The 18985-nt window shown below is 44.3% G+C and overlaps 1 protein-coding gene across 1 annotated transcript in view; it reads right to left on the bottom strand.

Moving 5' to 3' along the window:
* Positions 1 to 18985, bottom strand: part of HYDIN (HYDIN axonemal central pair apparatus protein) — a 433731-nt gene that overhangs the window by 38264 nt on the left and 376482 nt on the right. Inside the window, exons 58-66 of the mRNA XM_032613277.1 lie at positions 15988 to 16192; positions 15028 to 15263; positions 12969 to 13120; positions 12667 to 12856; positions 8978 to 9080; positions 8473 to 8751; positions 6815 to 6957; positions 4334 to 4552; positions 1737 to 1897 (exon numbers count right to left, since the gene is read on the bottom strand). Of these exons, the coding sequence (XP_032469168.1) occupies positions 1737 to 1897; positions 4334 to 4552; positions 6815 to 6957; positions 8473 to 8751; positions 8978 to 9080; positions 12667 to 12856; positions 12969 to 13120; positions 15028 to 15263; positions 15988 to 16192 (1688 nt within the window). The remainder of the gene's footprint in view (positions 1 to 1736; positions 1898 to 4333; positions 4553 to 6814; positions 6958 to 8472; positions 8752 to 8977; positions 9081 to 12666; positions 12857 to 12968; positions 13121 to 15027; positions 15264 to 15987; positions 16193 to 18985) is intronic.

Here is an 18985-nt window from a genome sequence, read left to right as displayed (position 1 = left end):
AACTTGATCACAGTCACAGCAAGAGGATGAGGCCCTGATGTAAGAAAATGGTTGTGCGAGAGAAAGAAACACACACGCTCTTCCCAGTTTTAGGGGAGAAGTAGGGGCTGAGAGTTGCGGTGGGGCAGTAGGTCTAAAGGTGGGGTTTAGGGGTTAGGTTCCCATTATCCGGTCCAGGTAGACCACGTAGCTGTGCCTGAAGTCAAGGTGCTTTGGCCTCAGGGGCTTGTGTGAATTTATGAATTGTGTGAATTTATGAGCACTGGTCTTTATCCTAAAGCAAATTTTTATAAAGAGGAGAAATCTCAGTGGAACAGAATGCTTTTAGTAAAAACGCATTCTTGGTTTAGGTCCAGGAGTGAACAAATGCTCTGTAAAGGGCCAGATAGTAAGGTTTTTGGCTTTGCGTGCCAGAGATTTCTGCAGCAACTGCTCCCTCTGCTGTGGAAGTGCAGAAGCAGCCGTGGACGATAATAAACAGAAGGGCACAGCTGTGTGTCCACGTAACTGTATCTATAGAAATAAGCAGCTGGCTGGGTTTGGTCCACGGGCCAGAGTTTACCAACCCCTGCTGTAGGTGAAATGGCCGTCAGCAGAAGATCCCACTTCCTGCTTCCTACCTGTTGGTTCTATAATAATTTGAGAGGACGCCTTAAGTGCCACAAATGTAGAATGAGTTGAACAAGTTAATTACTAATTTTTACAATGCAGAAATGTCAGTGGCTTACGCTTTTGTGTTTGTAATTCTCAAAGAATAGTCACAGGCTTTCTCTCTGTCTACGTTGCTCTCTCTGCCTGAAGGCCCTTTTTCTCACTTCCGCACCTAGCCACCTCCTATTTCTCCTCCGAAGTTCAGCTGGACCACCACTTTGTCCACACTTGTCTCTCCCTATATCTTGGTCTGCTTTAGGTATGCTTCCTGCAAACCCAGAGCACTGTACTGCAACCATCAGTTGAACTATTTTCACCCATTCCCCCAACACCCACTACGAGCTCTTTGAGAGCAGGACCCACAGCATCCTTGTATCACCTGAGTGTGGATAAAGCGTTAACATAACCCTTTCTCCTTCTAAGGACAATTTCAACTTTGAATTAATTTTCTAGTTCTGTTTCCGTGGAAGCCTGGTAAGAGAGAAATGTCAGCCATATTATTAGACAACTTTGTTTATAGTAAAAATGACGCCTGATTGGTAACTTGCTTTGGGCTGGACTGGGAAGAATCGTGATTCCCTGGAGGGAGGCCATAGCACTGGGGTTCTCTGAGTGTAGTGACTCTTGTAACTGGGCACGTCCCTTGCAGGGATCCTGGAAGCTATAGCCATGGAGTGGTTACGAGAAATGTTGGCTTCTGTTGGTCACGGCCTTCTAAGCTAAGATGGACCCCATGCCCGCTAGCGTAGGTATTGTCCAAGCTGTCACCTGGGGCAGGGACAACAGGAATAGTTCCTGGGTGGTGATACGGGCTGTTGCAAGGACTGTTCCCACCGAAGCCCACTGCCTGATGCCACCTTCCCGGTAAGACTGTGTTTCCAGGTCTACATCTTGATTTCAAGTGCGAACTTCAATAGTTTTGTGGGTCTGAATGTTTCATTGGACCTACAAAGACCCTCTGGTGCGCAGATGTGATGTCTGGTCTATGCTGTTGTGGACACTGAATAAATGTTTGACGAAGGAGCCAGTGAATGATGGAGTTAAAGAACTTCTCTGAGAGTGTCAGGAGGCTTTTGATGACTCACTCAAACACTCGGGTCTGGTGAACCAGTGTCTCCTTAAAGTGCACATCGCTCGTCTGGCACTTGTACGAAGCGAAATTCACGTGGGCACTGATCTGCAGCTGCAGTTCTTGGTAGTTTTCTTCTAGTACTGAGTAAGCAGGCTCAGGATCCGTCTCTATCACCTGTAACAAAGGCAGCCGTGTCCTCAGTGATGCAGAGACACCTGCCTCACAGGAATAATGGGGAGATAAAACAGTGCTTCCTACCCAGGCAAATGAGAACCAATTCACAGATTCAAGTTCCAGAAGAAATGATGAGGCCAAACCTAAAATGACTCAGCAATAGGAAAGGAAGAAATTGAACAAGAAATTACTGAGAGCATCACGACTGCACAGGCATGAGTTTTGGGGTCAGATACGCTCCAAGGAGGTAGAATAAAGGAAATCATAAAGGTAGGAACAGATATTAACGAAACAGAAAATAAATCTAAAACAGAGAGGACCAATGAAACTAAAAGCTGTTTATTTGAAAAGATTTAGAAAACCTGTGGTGAGAATGATCAAGAAGAAAAAAAGAGAAAATACACATAACCAATATCATAAATGAAAAGGGAGATATCACCATCCATCCTACAGACATTTAAACAGACGATAAGAAAATACTGTGAATAATTTTATGAAGATGCATATGAAAACTTAGTTGAAGGGAAAATTCCTAGAAGAATAATTTAATAAAACGGACTCAAAAACAAATTTAAAAAACCTAAAGAGTCTTATTTCTATTAAAGAAAATGAATGGTAGTAAAAAAAAAATCTTTAAGAAGACCTAAATAGAGAGATATACCTTGCTAATGGAAAGGATGAATTAATGTTATAAAATTATCAATCCTTCCTAAACTGATGTATAGATACAATCCAATTCCAATCAAGTTTCCATGAGGGTTTTCACAGTACTTGTTTAAATGGATTAAAAAATTATTTAGAAAAGTAAAGGGCCAAGAATAAGCAAAATACTTCAGAATAAAACAATATGGAGATAATCATGAAAAGATTCATTAAAGTCGGGCTTCCCTGGTGGCGCAGTCGTTGAGAGTCCGCCTGCCGATGCAGGGGACATGGGTTCGTGCCCCGGTCTGGGAAGATCCCACATGCCGCGGAGCGGCTGGGCCCGTGAGACACGGCCGCTGAGCCTGCGCGTCCAGAGCCTGTGCTCCGCAACGGGAGAGGCCACAACAGTGAGAAGCCCGCGTACCGCAAAAAAAAAAAAAAAAAAAAAAAAGATTCATTAAAGTCAAAATACGAGTGATAAATATGGCAAGCACGTTTGCAGACAAAGACAGGAATAAAGAGTTTATCAAAAATAAAATGACTAATACTCTTATTTTTCCAAGATAATACCCAAGTGCTTTCCAAAGTGGGCTGTACCAATTTATACTCCTACTAGCAAAGAGCCACTTTGGAAATGCTTGGGCATTTTCTTGGAAAGCTGAGCATTCACACATCCTGTGACAGCAATTCCACTTCCCGTGACTCAGTTTAGGAATATAAACTCTTGCAAATGAGCACCGTGTGACATGAACTATAATGCTCACAGAAACACTGTCCACAGTAGCAAACCCCAGCTAATTTTCAAAAGAGGAATGGGTAAATAATAATGCACTTCTGTATAGCAGTGACATGGGTGTGCCACAGCCGCCTGCAACGATACAGATGACCACACGCAATGACCTTAAAAAAAATAAAGTTAAAAACTACACCTAAACAATATGCCTTTTAGAATGCATAGGTTAATTTTAAAAAGAAATAAAAACAAAAATCAAGGGAATGAGATCCCAGGGTAGTGACCACGTCTTAAGAGACAGGCAGGGGTGGGATGGCTGAGAACCACCCAGGTAATCCTGGTTATACTTCCTGTGTTGGGTGTGGGTTCGTCCCTGTTTATTATATTATTAAAAAGAAACCAACGAAGGGATAATTAAAGGAGGGGCACGCATGGACCAAAGATGAGATTCTGACGTGAGCAATAGATTATAATTAACTTAATTCTGGACACTGAGGGGAAAAAGGAAGTAGCTAAAAGACTAGCCATGAGGTTTCTGAAGAAGAAAAAGGTGGGAGGATTTGCTCAACTAGAAACTAGATATCAAGACTTAAATGAGAGGGACTTCCCTGGTGGTCCAGTGACTAAGACTCCGAGCTCCCAACGCAGGGGGCCCCGGTTCGATCCCTGTTCAGGGAACTAGATCCTGCACACCACAAATGAAGATCCCGCACGCCGCAACTGAAGATCCCACAAGCCACAACGAAGATCCTGCATGCGGCAACGAAGATCTTGCATGCTGCAACTAAGACCCGGTGCAGCCAAATAAATAAATAATTTTTAAAAAAAAACTTCAATGAAAGCTCTACCAGTTGTGTGGTTTGTGTGGTCCATGTAGTGTGGATGGCAGGTGGCTTGCTGGGAAGTTCAGTTCTCCGCTTTGGAAACCCAGGCCAGGTGGAACAGGGACCATTTCCTTTTTCCATGAAACAAGGAAATGATGAGACACTGAGCTTGAGGGCAGGAGGCATCCAAGCACGGCAGGCCTGGCCAGACTGGGGCTTGGTGTCCCTACTCACTTTTTGTTTTGTAGTGAAAGTCCCGGGCATGTTTCTGAGCACATCCACCCACTTGACCGTGCGCATGCGGTCGTCCCAGTCGGGGACCTGGTCTGCAGGGAGCTGAAACATGATCTTGGAGAGCTTGCACTTGATCTCCATCTTCTTCAGGTTGATGGGCATGTCTGACTTCATGGTCACCGCTATGTTCTTGGCACAGCCAGGGTGGAGGTGGCCCACCTGGGGAAGAGCCTTGCGTTAGTATTTTGGGGAGTTCAATCCTGAGGACTCTGGATGCCTCATGGTGCCACTCTAGGGGCAGGGTCAAAAGTCTTGGCAAAAAATAATGCATCATTCAAGCCCGTATGCGTAGACCATCTTAAATAGGTACAAAAGTTCTTAGATAGAAATTTAATCATAAAAACAAAAGCAGCTAATATTTACCACTGTTACATGCTTCAGGCACTATACTAAACCTTCACAAAATTCTACTAACCCCCACGACAGCCCTATGGGAGGTACAGCTACCACCCCTCTTTGATAGACAAGGAAACTTGTAACTTGCTCAAGGTCATACCATTAATGTTAGAAGATCTGGATTCAGACCCAGGCAGTATGGCTCCAGGTACCGCACTCTTAACCACCTGTACTTCTCAACCACATGACCTATACAAATTATGGACAGATGTACACAGTACCTTAGCAGCTCTCAGAGTGTGATCTAGTGACCCTTGGGGGTCCCAAGGTCTTTTCAGGAGTTCACAAGGTCAAAACTATTTTGATCATAATACTAAGATGACATGTGACCTTTTCATTCTTATTTTCTTGTGAGTATATAATGGAGCTTCCTAGAGGTTACATGACATACGGTATTGCATCAGATTGAATGCAGAAGCAAATATGAGAATCCAGCTCTCTTCTACTAGGCCAGATATTAAAGGGACTTGTAAAAATGTAGAACATTGCTACTCTTCTCGCACAATTTTGTTTTGGAAAATAAAGCCGTTTTCATAAAAATATGGTATTTATATTAACATGTAATGGGTTTGTTATTATATTTTAAATGAACAAATACATGTTTTTAAAGATTCTCAGTTTTAACTTCTAACGTGGTAAATATTGATAGACATAACCCACATAAACAAAAGCTCTTTGAGGGTCCTCAGTAATATTTAAGAGTATTAAGGAGTCCATGGGCTTCCTTGGTGGCGCAGTGGTTGAGAGTCCGTCTGCCGATGCAGGGAACACGGGTTCGTGCCCTGGTCCGGGAAGATCCCACATGCCGCAGAGCGGCTGGGCCCGTGAGCCATGGCCACTGAGCCTGCGCATCCGGAGCCTGTGCTCCGCAACGGGAGAGGCCACAACAGTGAGAGGCCCGTGTACCACAAAAAAAAAAAAAAAAAAAAAAAAAAGAGTATTAAGGAGTCCTGAGACCAAAAAGGCTGAGATTTGCTGAAGTGTTCCCGATATATGGGAAATCCAATTTTGTTTGTAGAATAAAATCATTTGTAATTAAACATGCATAAATGCACATACACATACCCAAATACATACTATATATATAGTCCTTTCATGTTTCTAATAGATAAGAAACCCCTCCTCCTCTGGAAAGTGAAGGGAGAAGGAAGTTTAATACTTCCCAAGGCTACAACTATGTGTGTGTGTGTGTATACACGTGGGTGTATACCCAAGTGTGTGCCCATGGGTGTGTCAATGGACCATAAGAAGCTTATCTCTACCTTCTTTGACTATCACTTCGTATCTCTCCAGGAAGCAAAACACTTCTTCCTGAGAGCACCCTAATTTACAGGTGACAAAGTAGGGTCCCCAACCCTCCTCGCTCCAACCCCCTAGAGTTCTGTGCTTGAACAAACTCAGTGGCTGAAACAGAGCAAGAGGCCATGGATACATCCAGTGTCCTGGGAACTCAGAAGTGAGCTGTCGATGAAAAACAAGTGCTGGCCAGAGGTGAGGCTCTGCTGCCACGCGGTCCTAGGCCTTGCTCGAGGTCGAGCTTTGGTTAGCAAATCATAAAATGTGTGCTGTGAGACCCTCAAAGAAGGGGTTAGAAAATTCCAGGTAAAACAAAGTTGACTAGGTTTTAATATGCTGAAGGGCATCTAGAATCTGTAGGAGAAAGATGTAACATTTTCTAAATCTCTGTTGTCCACAAAACCCACCACCCCCGTTTTAGCTTCTGATGAACCACTTTTGCAGGACAAATGCTCCAAAGAACACACACCATGGGGGACACAGGTCTATACTTGGGGATGGGAAGACTGGAACCTGTCTTCATCCATGGAGGTCTCCATGGAATTCCTCAACATCAGTCTTGGTGACCTCATTCTCTGCTCTTAGGCCAGAGGGGACATTTCTGGTACCAGGTCGGAGTGAGGGATGCATCCATCCCATCCTACGTATCTGTGGGAATGGGCCGACAATCAAACTGGGGTTGGCTTAGGCCTAAGGGAGTGCAGAAAACAAGGACTGGTTTTCACTTACCTGTGGGGAGAAAGAAACTGTGGCTAAAAGGGGCCATTCGAACCGTATCACATTCCCTTGGCTGTGATTAGTGATTGTGAAGCTCACGTTATAGCTGTTTCCAACGTGGCAGTCCCCAAACTGGATGTGGTTCACCAGAGCAGCTAGGGGACAGAAGCAGGGGGCAGTGAGTCCCCTCTTGCCTCCTCTGCAGGCTCACTTCCCCATGGAGGCAGCTCCTGAAATACACTGTGCCTCACCCTCACGCAACCCCACCTTCCTTGGATGGTTATACTGGAAACGCCTGGAGTCCTTCGCCAGCAAGCTCTCTCCTATAGGGGAGTCTACTTATCCACCCACCCACCCACTCTGGCCCTCACCTCCATTTGTACAAAGGAAAACATAGCTCCCCACTGCCCGCCCGCCAACTCCATTTGTTTGTTGAAACAGTACTATTAAGGGCTGGAATTGCCACACAGAACACAGAAGCCCCCATTAAATTTGAATTACAAGTAAATGATGAGTAACTTTTAGTATAAGTATGTCCCATGCAAAATTTTGGGACACAAATACACTAAAAATTATAGTTTATTTAAAATTCAAACTTAATATCTAAAATTCAAATTTAATGGGGACTGCTGTGTTCTGACTTTCTAAATCTGGTAACCCTATTATAAGTATGAAATCTGATTTCTGAACTAGGGTTCACTGCTGGCTCCTGCTTGACCCCTGATAAGAAAGATGCCACCCTGTAGCTACAAACAGAGGTGAAACACCAGATACATGAGGAGCACTGATTTTAACCCATGTTGTATGGACTGCCTAGGGCTACACTCCAGGACTATAATTAAGCTCCTAGAGAAACTGTGAGACTGTGTTTGTAACTCACTTCACAGCAGTCAGCCACACAATTAGGGTGTTTAGCAAATGCGCTTTGTTAATAATGAAGAAGTAAATATTCTCCTACCCAAAGAAAGCCGCAAATGAAGCCGCAGTGCTTGATAAACTGCAGCGCAGCATGTCTTAAGCTCTAATGTTCACACAGATCACCTGGGGCTCTTGTTAAACGCAAATTCTGATTCAGAAGGTCTGAGGTGCTGGGGAGGTGTGTGAAATTCGCACTTCTAACAACTCCCAGGTGATGCTGATGCTGTAGGTTCTCAGCGCACTGAGTAGTGAGGCTGCGGAGAACGGTCTTCTAGAGGTGGCACAAACCTACGCCTTCTCTAATTAAACCAGCCCGCCATTTCTCTTAGAATGTCTAGGGTACATGATACAGATGAAACGGAGGATGCCAATGCAAGCCAGCTGAAAGGTACAGACAGGGAAAACTACAGAGAGACATGTATTCACTTTTTAGCTAATCTGGAACTTGAATTTCTCTTATTAGCTAAATGGGAATTTGAGCTCAAAGAATAAGCTCCCTAAGGGACAGACTCCCTTATTAATTACTCTTTGGAACTCCAGGCACATGCACACTGATGCTCAACCACTGTTCTTTGAGGGAACACGTGGATGAATGCAGTGACTGAGTCAGGCATGAGGGAGCATACGGTAACAAAGAGGAGATTCAGTCCTAAATTCCCAGGAAGCTAGCCAACCTGTTATTTAAATTTCCTTCTTATTTAAAATGAACCACAAGCCAACAGGTGTCAACACCTCACTGCTGCTTCTCTCACCTGCCACGAAGTCTTCCATCGTGCTGTCCTCGATGATCTCAGAGATATCTGAGGCCTCCTGGCTGGAGGAAGCCACCAGCCCGTGGATGTTGTCCAAGGTGATGTCATCCTCGTAGCCCTCTCCCACCATGTGGATGACTGTCTCCTCGTACCGGTTGTTGATCACTGACAAGTGGATGTTGCCTGCCATTCTCCCAACCTTCTGGGAGTGGAAAACAACATCAAATTCAGCTGTGTCTCCAGGAGGAACAACCAGGGAGGCTGTGTGAGCCTTCTTTGCTGCAATGAGAAGAGAGAGACATGATCTAGAACCAGATTAAAGGAAGATGTATCCATAAAGACCTGGACTCAAGGGAAAGCAGCCCTCATGTGGGAATGAGCCTCGCCTAGCGAGGCCATTGGTGACGAGACTGGGCATCTGACTCTGGCTGAGTACACGTTAGTCCTCTAACAAAAGAGCTACTGGGACCCATTGCTCTCTAGAAGATATACTTGCCCTACTTACCTTTTGCTTGTGGTTTGTTTTCCTCTATGATGTAGATGTAGGAGGTGGACGGCTTCCCCTTCAGGGAGAAGACTCCTACTTGGTCCTGCAGGTCAACATGCAACTGGCATACGGGAAATAAGATTGAGTGTTAAGCTTACAGGCAGCTCATGAGTTCTGAACTGCAGTGAGATACTGTGCTGTTGGGGGAGTACCCCAAAAAATCATTGAGCCTAGTGCCCACTTTTTCGAGCTTCTTACTAAGACAGATATAATAAATATTACACCTGGAGAGGACAAACAAAAATCTAGCTCAGCCCTTGCTATTCAAATAAGGAACCAGAGGTCCAGAGAGTATAGGTGACTTTGGGATTACCCAGTCAAAATGGGGTTGCCAAGGCCTCTGTTATTGACAGAGGCAGTTGTGAAATATACACTAGACTAGTAAAATGGAAATGAATATTCGTCATTCTGTGAGGGCCTGCATGAATGTGAGTTCCTAAAAACCAGTATCTGCTAGGTGCTAACACATTAGTTGCCTGACAGTGTCATGCTGAGCGTCCTACCGAGATAAGAAGAAAACCAAGGTGGACATCTGACGTACCTATAGAAAAGGGATGCTTTATAGCCCACTGGAAGCCATGTAGCTGATTAAAAAAACCTAAAGCCATATATCATATTTTATGCACGAGGAACCAGCAGACATTTTTAGAAGATAGTAATGCTGGCGCCATCATGAACAAGATTGAACAATGTAAAAAATGAGGCACGAAGAAGGAAGAAATAGTGACATCACATAGGAAGCTTCTGAGATAAAAAAATATATATTTAGAAATAAACTTAATAAGAAACTATACAGAGGAATCACATGAAAAAATATTGACATAAAAGAAGATGTAAATAAATGGGTTGGAATCCTAAATGTTGTTCCTGGTGGAGAGCCTAAATACTCTAAAAGTAGAAATTCCCCCCTAAATAATTCATAGGAATCCCAATAGGATTTTGTGAGGAACATTATAAAATGATGTCTAAAGTTCATCTGAGCGACTGTTAAAAAATCGTTAAGATTAGAAAGACAGGGAATGGGTGCTAATACATTTTATAAAGCTACAATAATGGAAACCATGCAGGGTAATGGTAAACTAGGTAATGTGGACTCAAGACAATAAAGAAATGCAAAACAAAACCCAAACAAACAGCCGCCCCCCCCCCCCCCACCACCAATTTCAGAAGCATCACAGAGCTAAGAAGATAATGAAGAGTAACCAGACCAAGATCTGGGATGTCTAGAGAGGCCAGCCTAACTTTCTGGGCTGTTTTTGACCTGGGTCATTTGCCAGTCGGGAAGAGGCAGATGGGAGGCTGAACTGTGCTTTTCCGATGGTCTCTTGGTGTTAAGAGGGCAAAAGAAAGTTCTGTGAGGGGTGGGAGTGTTTTCTTTGCTCTAGACTAGGACCCCAAAGGTCTGCACAGTAAGACAAAAGTTAGGCTGGATATAAAGCAGCTCTCCCAAGGATAGCAATCCTGCTCAGAGTTATCTAACACAGAAAATCTCAAGCTCTAAAACCAGTTTAAGGTGATCCTGCATTTCTAGTGCCCCCAAGTGCTAGGCAGAAGCAAATGAAAATTGTCTCTGAATAAAAATACATCCTTAGTCTAATTATTTCCAGATTAACTTTTCAGATACAATACAACACATGATCAAAAATAACCAGGCACATGAGGAGAGAAGACAACATGGGCAAAAATGAACACAAGCAGCAGATATCAGAATTAGACCCACTGGGGCTTCAGATTTTGGAATTATCAGGTATAGACTGCAAAATGGCTGTGATTACTGTGTTCAGGAAATAAAAGTGACAATTTTGGCATGAAACTAGAAATCATAGAAACTGGTTATGCAGATTTGAAAAACAATCTAATAAAAATTCTACAACTGAAAAATATAACAACTTAAGAAATGAATGGGGCTTCCCTGGTGGCGCAGTGGTTGAGAGTCCGCCTGCCAATGCAGGGGATACCGGTTCGTGCCCCGGTCCGGGAGGATCCCGCATGCCACGGAGCGGCTGGGCCCGTGAACCATGGCCGCTGGGCCTGCGCGTCCGGAGCCTGTGCTCCGCAATGGGAGAGGCCACAACAGTGAGAGGCCCGCATACCGCAAAAAAAAAAAAAAAAAAAAGAAATGAATGGAAGGTTTAATAGAAAACTAGATATAGCCAAAGGGAGAGTTAATGACTTGAAGGCAGAACAAAAGAAATCATGCAAAATGAAGCCCAGAGAAAAATGGATGGAAAATATAGCGAGGTTGTGAGACACAGAGGATATAATGAGAAGACCTTCCATACATTGACGTGGCTTCCCACAAGGAGAGATGAGACAGAATGGAATAGAAACAATATTTGAAAACACATATAGGAATTTTCCAAAATTGACTCAAAACATCAACTGCAGAGTCCAGAAGCCTGGTGAATTCCAAGAAAAATCAATTAAAAGAAATCCATACCTAGACACATCATAGTAAAACTGCAGAAAACAAATACAAAGGTACAAAGCCAGGGGAAAAAGACTGCCTTAGAGGAACATTTTTGACTTATAAGCTGACACCTCAGCCATAACAATGGAAACCAGAATACACTGGAATAATATCTCCCATTTGCTGAAAGAAAACAACTGCCAACCCAGAGTTCTACAGCCAGCAAAATTTACATTAAAAATAAAGGATAAATTGAGATTTTTCAAATAAAAACTGAGAGAATTCACCACTAGCAGACTTGCATTAAGGAAATATTGAAGAGTATTCTTCAGTAGGTAGAAAAAGGATCTCAGATGGTAGGTTGGAGATGCAGGAATGGAGAGCAATAAAAATGGTAACTCCTGCGTGAAGCTAAATGGGTCCTAGCCACATCAACAACAACAACAACAGTAATAATGTCTGGTAGAATCCAAAGCCCTCCACAAACTGTCCCCTCACTCTACCCTTCTATTTTTATCTCTCACTGTTCTTCAACCTATACCCTATGCTCTCACAAAGCTGGTGCTTACTAGTTCCTATTTGTACCTTATAATTTTTTTTTTTTTTTTTTTTTTGCTTCTGTGCCTTTGTCTTTGCGGTTTTCTTTCTCCGCCTAGGCTTCACTCACCGCAGTGCCCACTTACGAAGCCCAGCTATACCCTTCGACGCCCAGCTCAAGTGTCATTTTATAGTGAAATTTTCCCGGATTCCCCTAGATGGGAGTAGATTATTTTCAAAAGCCCTACAGTTCTTTGTATAACACTTACACAATTTATCACTCTTTTTCTGGTAAAATAAAAACGTAATTGCTGAACCAAAAGTCCCTTCTGATGTTATATCTCTCACCCCTGATGAAGTTTCTTTCTTTTTTCCTTATTACAAATGCAATGTTCACTACAGAAAAAAAGTGAAAAAATAAGGAAGACACTCAGAACACCCATAACCCTACCCACTCAGCTTGGTGTGTTATCATTGCTCACTGCCTTGCACAGTAATTACCAGTGTACTATGTATCAGTGCACTATGTAGTCAGACCATGCCTAATTCCCCTCTGACTGTCCCATGTTTTACCCAGGTTAACATATGAGGAACATCAAAGAAGTCCTCACGAGTTAGGGATGGCAGAAACCCCAGTGTCAGAAGTCTTGCTTCTAAATGATTCTCCCTTTTCACCCCATGCTTCACCCTCCCGCAGTACCTTGGCAGGGATGGTGCCATTGTTCTTGAGGACAAGAGGCAGTGTCTCTGAATGACCAAGCAGAAGCCTCTTAAAGAGGAGCAAGGGGTTTCCATATTGGTTATAGAGAATCGGCCGCACAACGGTCACTCGAGGGAGGTTCCCCTCTCCAACAATATCAAACATGAGGCTTTGATTCTTGGCCAGGTTGCTGCAGGGAACAGAAAGATCAAGGCCTGTCAGCCTAGCATGGCAGGAATGACATTTCACAGAGAGGGTGGCCTGCTGCCCTGCTGGAGGAGGGGGAGCTGGGGAGCTGGTACCTGGGCAAGCCGTCCACGGTGGCCTCAAAGATACACTGGTAGGTCTGCATGGTCTGTGGGGTGAAGGACACCGTGGCAAAGGCATGCGAGCAGCTGGCAACACACATCTTGTTGGGTTCCACTTCAAAGATGTCAGCGATGCGGGCAAAGACCTGGATGGGGGCGGGGAGGAAGCAGGGATCGGTGTGTGTGCCACTTTGCATTTGCACAAGGCTTGCTGGTCACCTCTGCAAGCCCTGCTGTGACATCTCCCTCCTCTAAGCTCTGCAGTAGGCATGTCCCACTGCTTGCACAGTCATGATTCTGGAAGGAGCGGCCTGGGTACTCAGGGACCTGCCCCTGAGCAATAATCGGCCAGACCTGTGATCTTGGACTCAAACAGATGAACTAAACCATATCTCAGATAGTCAGATCCCCTGGCCACTCCACCACCCCACACACACAAATAAATTAAGATGCCAGAGACCCCTGGTGGTTGCTGACGTGGGGCTGAGCTGGCAGCCAGACGAGAGAAAGGAGCAATGGAGACACCATGTGTGAGAAACACATGGCTCTTGGCAGATGGGGAGCCACGGCTGGTCTTCTGAAAGCTGATTTCGGGTGACAGTTCCAGTCCCACAGACCTCTGGCTACATGCTGTGTTCTGCCCTGCGTGTGAGGTCTCGGATTCACTGAAGCAAACCTTGCTATGGTGGGGCCATCTTGAGTGGGTTTCTGCTCCTTCTAACTCCAAGAGCTTTGGCGAGAGCCACCTTCTGCAGCACCTTCTCTGCTCCTGTCTTAGGCCAGTGTTTGGGGAAGACTGTAGGGACTGTAGGGACCCCTGGAACGGCCTCAAAAGGATTTTTTATTCTCACGGGAGGCAGGTGGGATTCAAGACTGACTATTCCTTCTTGCTCTTAAGCTGAGAGCATAAGGTTTCTTTCCTCTTTCCAAGGAATAATCTGCAAATTAAGGAGGAAGATGACAACATAATACCTGCAAATCCCTGTTAAAAACCGATCTTTGTTTAGAAATCAGGCTTGCTCACTTTTTACGTTTTTAGAACAGAATAGGGAGAAAGCTGCCCTTTCCTGTCCCCAAAAGGTCAGAAAGTGATAACAGTCTCTCAAGCCGTCTCTCAACTGTCTGACAATCTCCCGGAAATGCACACTACTTTTGGCTCTAGACTAGACCAGGCCTCTCGGCCATCTCCCTACCACCATCAGCCATGAGAACAATACCAACTCTGGGGCACAAGGGCCACCTGGGCCGAGATTCTATCTTCGGGCAGAGAACTGATGTGGCTGAGCTGACACTAGGCAGTGTTTGCAGTACATCGACTGGAAATTACGGGTGAGTGAAACCCACTGACTTAGCCCTCTCTTTTGGTACCCTGAATTTTCTGTTCCACTGCGAGGGAAAAGGGTCTCAGTATGGTCTGACTCAGATAGGGAAGGCAGTTTTGGTCTGGAAGACCCCGAGATGGACACTTATTATTTACCTTGCATGTAGATGAAGCTTGGCTTTAAACCAAGCCTTATATCCCTAGGCTCTGGGACCTAGGGGAAGAATTCAGCATTTCTGAGCCTCAATTTCCCCAACTATAAAATGGGGATAATAATACAAAATCTGATACTACAAACTTCTGAGGATGAAATGAGATAATAAATGAAAATCACTTAGCACAGTGCTCGGCATACAGCAGGAGGTCAATAAATGCTCACCATTTCACCTTACATTTCTAGTCTGACACCCGCCAAATCTCCCTCGCCACCAACATGCCACCTGAGCAGGCTTCATGACCCGATCTTTGGCTCTCCCCACAGTGCTTTGTCCCGTAGACACGTGAGTGTCTGATGGAGGAGTGCACTGTTCCATCGTGTGAACCAGTTTATCACAGAGGTACCCAGAGGAGATGCCCACTGGGATAAACATATGCCCCCTCATATAAATTCCAGGGGGCCTGAGAGCCAGATAATCCCCATTCACAATACAGGCTCCAGAGCAGGGGTTTCCAAGAGCTCTTGCCCTGGCTTTATGCCAACCATGGTGGGCCAGGGCCACTGGGACTACTCACCTTGTTGGAGACGGGCTTAACCACAATGTTCACGTCACAGGCGATCTTTCCCATGTTGGAGATCTTGAACCGAGCCTTGGCCCGATGGCCCACCAGGACATTGCAGAAGATGAACTTGTTCTCATCCTCCACAAACAGCCCCCCACTCTCTATGGTCTGTAGGATGCTGTACACGTTGGCGCTGCTACAGATTTGGTGCTCCTCAAATATCAAGGCGGTGTTGTCGGTCACGAAAGCTGGGGAGTAGAGGGAAGGCTGTGAGACGAAGGCTGAGAGCTCGATTCCTGCTCTCTGCAATTCCTAATTTGGAGGTTTAGACTCCAGCAAAGGACAATCACAGAGGGGATTTCACACAAGAAGGTGTGAGGGATGGGACAAATTCTGTCTTCTCTTCCTCTTTTGGACTGCTTTTGCTGGTCTCCGGACTCCAACCACCTTTTCCTCCCAATGGTAAGGAGGATAAGATCCGGGGTGAGCTGAGGAAGGGAGGAGGCGTTTGGCCCACTTTGGTGAGAGGCTGCAGGGGACCTACAGCCAGAGCAAGAGGAGCTGTCTCCGTGCTTCATCTGAGCTCTTTCTGGGTTAAAGTTGTAATACACTCAGTCATTGACCACTGTTCTCTGTGCATATGTTACAGGGAGTGGCCTGGCCATGAGCAGGATTCAGTGTTTCTGGGTTCTGTACCATATCCCATTGCACCATCATTCCCAGGTACCACTATCCATCTGAGAATCCCAGACCAAACACAGGAAGACCAGGAGTTTAAAGCTGCACATCCCCTTCTAGGTGTGCATGCCCTGTAAGTCTATAAGGAAAAATACGGCTGAAGACACCACAGGAAGATCTAAGGTCCCAAAGGAAGAAGCCCAGCCACGTCTATTAGGCATCTGCAAGGGAGGGGGTTCTTACAGAGGAAGGAAGGTCTTTTAAGGGGTGCTGTCCCATCTGAGCGCCCAGTACCTGGCTGACAGGCTTCGGCCAACAGGCTGTAAGGAATGCCAGCGGGCTGGTCTCTTGGGTCTCGGTCAGAGATATCAATCGCTATAAATTCCTCACATCTTCCCACAGGGTCAGCCACACAGTCAATGGTCACGACCTGCATTCCTCCAGAAGGGATGGAGCCAAACCCAGGGTACACGGTGAACATGCCGAGGGTGAAGCGAGCCTGCAGGAAGGGTGGGAGGGGCAGGAGGGGCAGAGGCAGAGTGGGTGGCAGAGTCTGAGCCCTTCCACCAGAGTCATGAGATGGTGTCAAGAGGGACTGGATGTGGTGGGGGGGGGTTGGGGGGCCCTCCCCACAGGCTCTCTCTGGGCCCACCTCTTCTCCCGGAGGCAGGGAGAGTCTGGGGGCTCTTCAGGGACAGGCTTTCTCGGCACTTCTTTCTACGCACATTCCTTTTGTGTCACGGTTAAGTGTCACGGTTAAGTGGGGGTCTAAGGGAACAGACACATTCTGCATAGTACAACACTTACCCAGATGGGAAACAGGGGTTAGGATTATGGACTTTTGAGTCAGAAGCTCCTGGGTTTGAATCGCAGCCCTGCTGCGTATTAACTGTTTGACTTTGGACAAGTGACTTCTCTGAGTCTTAGCTTATCAGTAAAATGAAGCTAAACACTTTACCCTGAGATCACCGGAGGCTTCAATAAAAGAATGTGTATGAAGCAATTAGCAAAGCATCTGTGCTCACAACACGGGGTGTTATCATACACTTCCCTGGTTCTTAGGAGCTTCCTTCCTTTCTTATCTTTTCGCCCTCAGGCTTATTGAGATATAATTGACATATAACATTGTATAAGTTTAAGGTGTATGACATGATGACTTGATACCTGTATATATTACAAAATGATTACTTCAATGACTTCTAACAGCTACCAGGAACAGCAGGATTTCATTCCTCCATCTTTCTGGAGCCCCTCCCTCCATACACACCTTAACTGTAGTGTTCAGCGGTGTTGCTTGTCAATTGCTTATTTACCCTCTGCCTTTTATAAGTGTTTAAAATATTTCCTCTACATCCTTTTAGAACCATATCAGACAATGTTATAACTTTTTCTTTGATAAATGTAATTTAGAAAATTCAAGAGGAGAAGGAAAGTCTGTTGAATTTACCCACATAAGTGCTTGCCATGTTTTTTCTTCCTTCCTGATGCTCCATGATTCCTTCTTTTATTGTTTACTTTTTGTTTAGAGAACTTCCTTTCGCCATTCTTTTAGGAGAGATCTGCCGGTGACAAATTTAGTTTTCCTTCATTTGAAGATTCTGATTTTCCATTCATTGCTGAGGGATATCTTTGCTGGATATAAGATTCCGGGTGCACAGGGATTTGCTTTCCACACTTGCAAAATGTTGTGCCATTTCCTTTTGGCCCCTCTGGTTTTTGGTAAGAGATCTGCTGTCATTTAAAAAGTTTCCCCCCTATATGTAAGCATGTAAGGAGTCAGTCCTCCCTCACTGCTTTCAAGATTTTTGTCTTTAGTTTTTAGAAATTTGACTATGATGTGTGTTGGTGTGGATTTCTTTGGATTTGTCCTGTTTGAGGTTTTCCCAGATTCTGGCATTTGTAGGTTTAAATATTTTGCCAAATGTGGGAAGCTTTTAGCCATTTTTTTCCTTGAGTACCTTTTCAACCCTACCTACTTCTTTTTCTTTTCTTTTCTCTCCTTTTTATTTATTTATTTGTTTTTTTTTTTTTTTTTGGTGTCATGATCTTTATTTATTTGTGGATTTACGATATTAGTTCTGTTTTAGGACAAACATGAATTTCCATTCTTTGAAAACAAAACAGCTTTGTAGAGGTTTATTCTGAATTATTTTACACAAAACAAAAATAAGGAAATATTTTTGTACATTCACATGATAGGACATTTCATAGGAATCAAAATTATATTTATGAAAGGTTTTAATGACTTAGGAAAATGCTTATGAGAAAGGTAAGTGAAAAAATAGTATAAAGTTACTAATATATCACCTCAATTGTGCACATATGCCAAATATTATCAGTAACTAACTCAGGGTGATGGGATTAGGCGTTGTTTATGCTTCTTTCTATCAATATTTTACTTTTCAACTAGAGTAAGAAAAGACTATTTTCCTTTTATAACAATACTAAAAAAACACTAAATGAATGAAATAGATAATCAACAAGGACACACTGCATAGCACAGGGAACTCCACTTAACACTCTCCAATAACCTACATGGGAAAAGAATCCGAAAAAGAACAGACACACATGTATGTACAACCAAATCACCTTGCCGCACACCGAAACCAACACAACACTGCAAATCAACCATACTCCAATATTAAACAAAACAAAATGAAACACTAAATGAGAGATTCACAAGGAAAAGCCTCCATCTATGGTTGCTTTCCATTTATCCAAAGAGATGAGACGGAGAAGGCAATGTACCAGGTTTATTCAGGCTGACCAGTCCCACCAAAGGGAAGAAGGGCCGCATGCTCAACTCTCCCCAAATATGCCTTTCTAGTTTGGCTCCTAACCCTTCTCCAAAGAATCTCACTCCTTCTTTCTCTCCTTTCAATATCCCCTACCCTGACCCCACCACCACCACAAATTCCATCAGACTTTTCTCCAGGGTAGAATTAGCTAGTCCACCATTGCTCGATGACCAGTTATCATTTTTCTTCATTTGCATATGCTTTTAAAATAGCGTATTATACATCCTCCGTATTATATATACATATATCCTATAAGGACATTATAATATCCTTAAACTAAGTGGAGACTTTGTAACAGAGTTTGGGCTGAATCCTCTGCTCCGTTTGCTTGAATGCCAACTGTGTTCTTTCCTTACTTCACTGGTGAAGTAGTAGCTAGAATGTAAACAGCCATCCACGAGCACCTCCTCCTTACCCTACCTGTGTCTATACAGGGACTTTCTGACCTCATTCTCTCAAATGCACTAATGTAGTATATTTCTAATAACATAGCA

The sequence above is a fragment of the Phocoena sinus genome, chromosome 19 (genome assembly GCF_008692025.1).
Source record: "Phocoena sinus isolate mPhoSin1 chromosome 19, mPhoSin1.pri, whole genome shotgun sequence".
Lineage (NCBI taxonomy): Eukaryota > Metazoa > Chordata > Mammalia > Artiodactyla > Phocoenidae > Phocoena > Phocoena sinus.
Note: the sequence above shows the minus strand (reverse complement) of the source record. Positions and strands in the feature narration are given on the sequence as shown.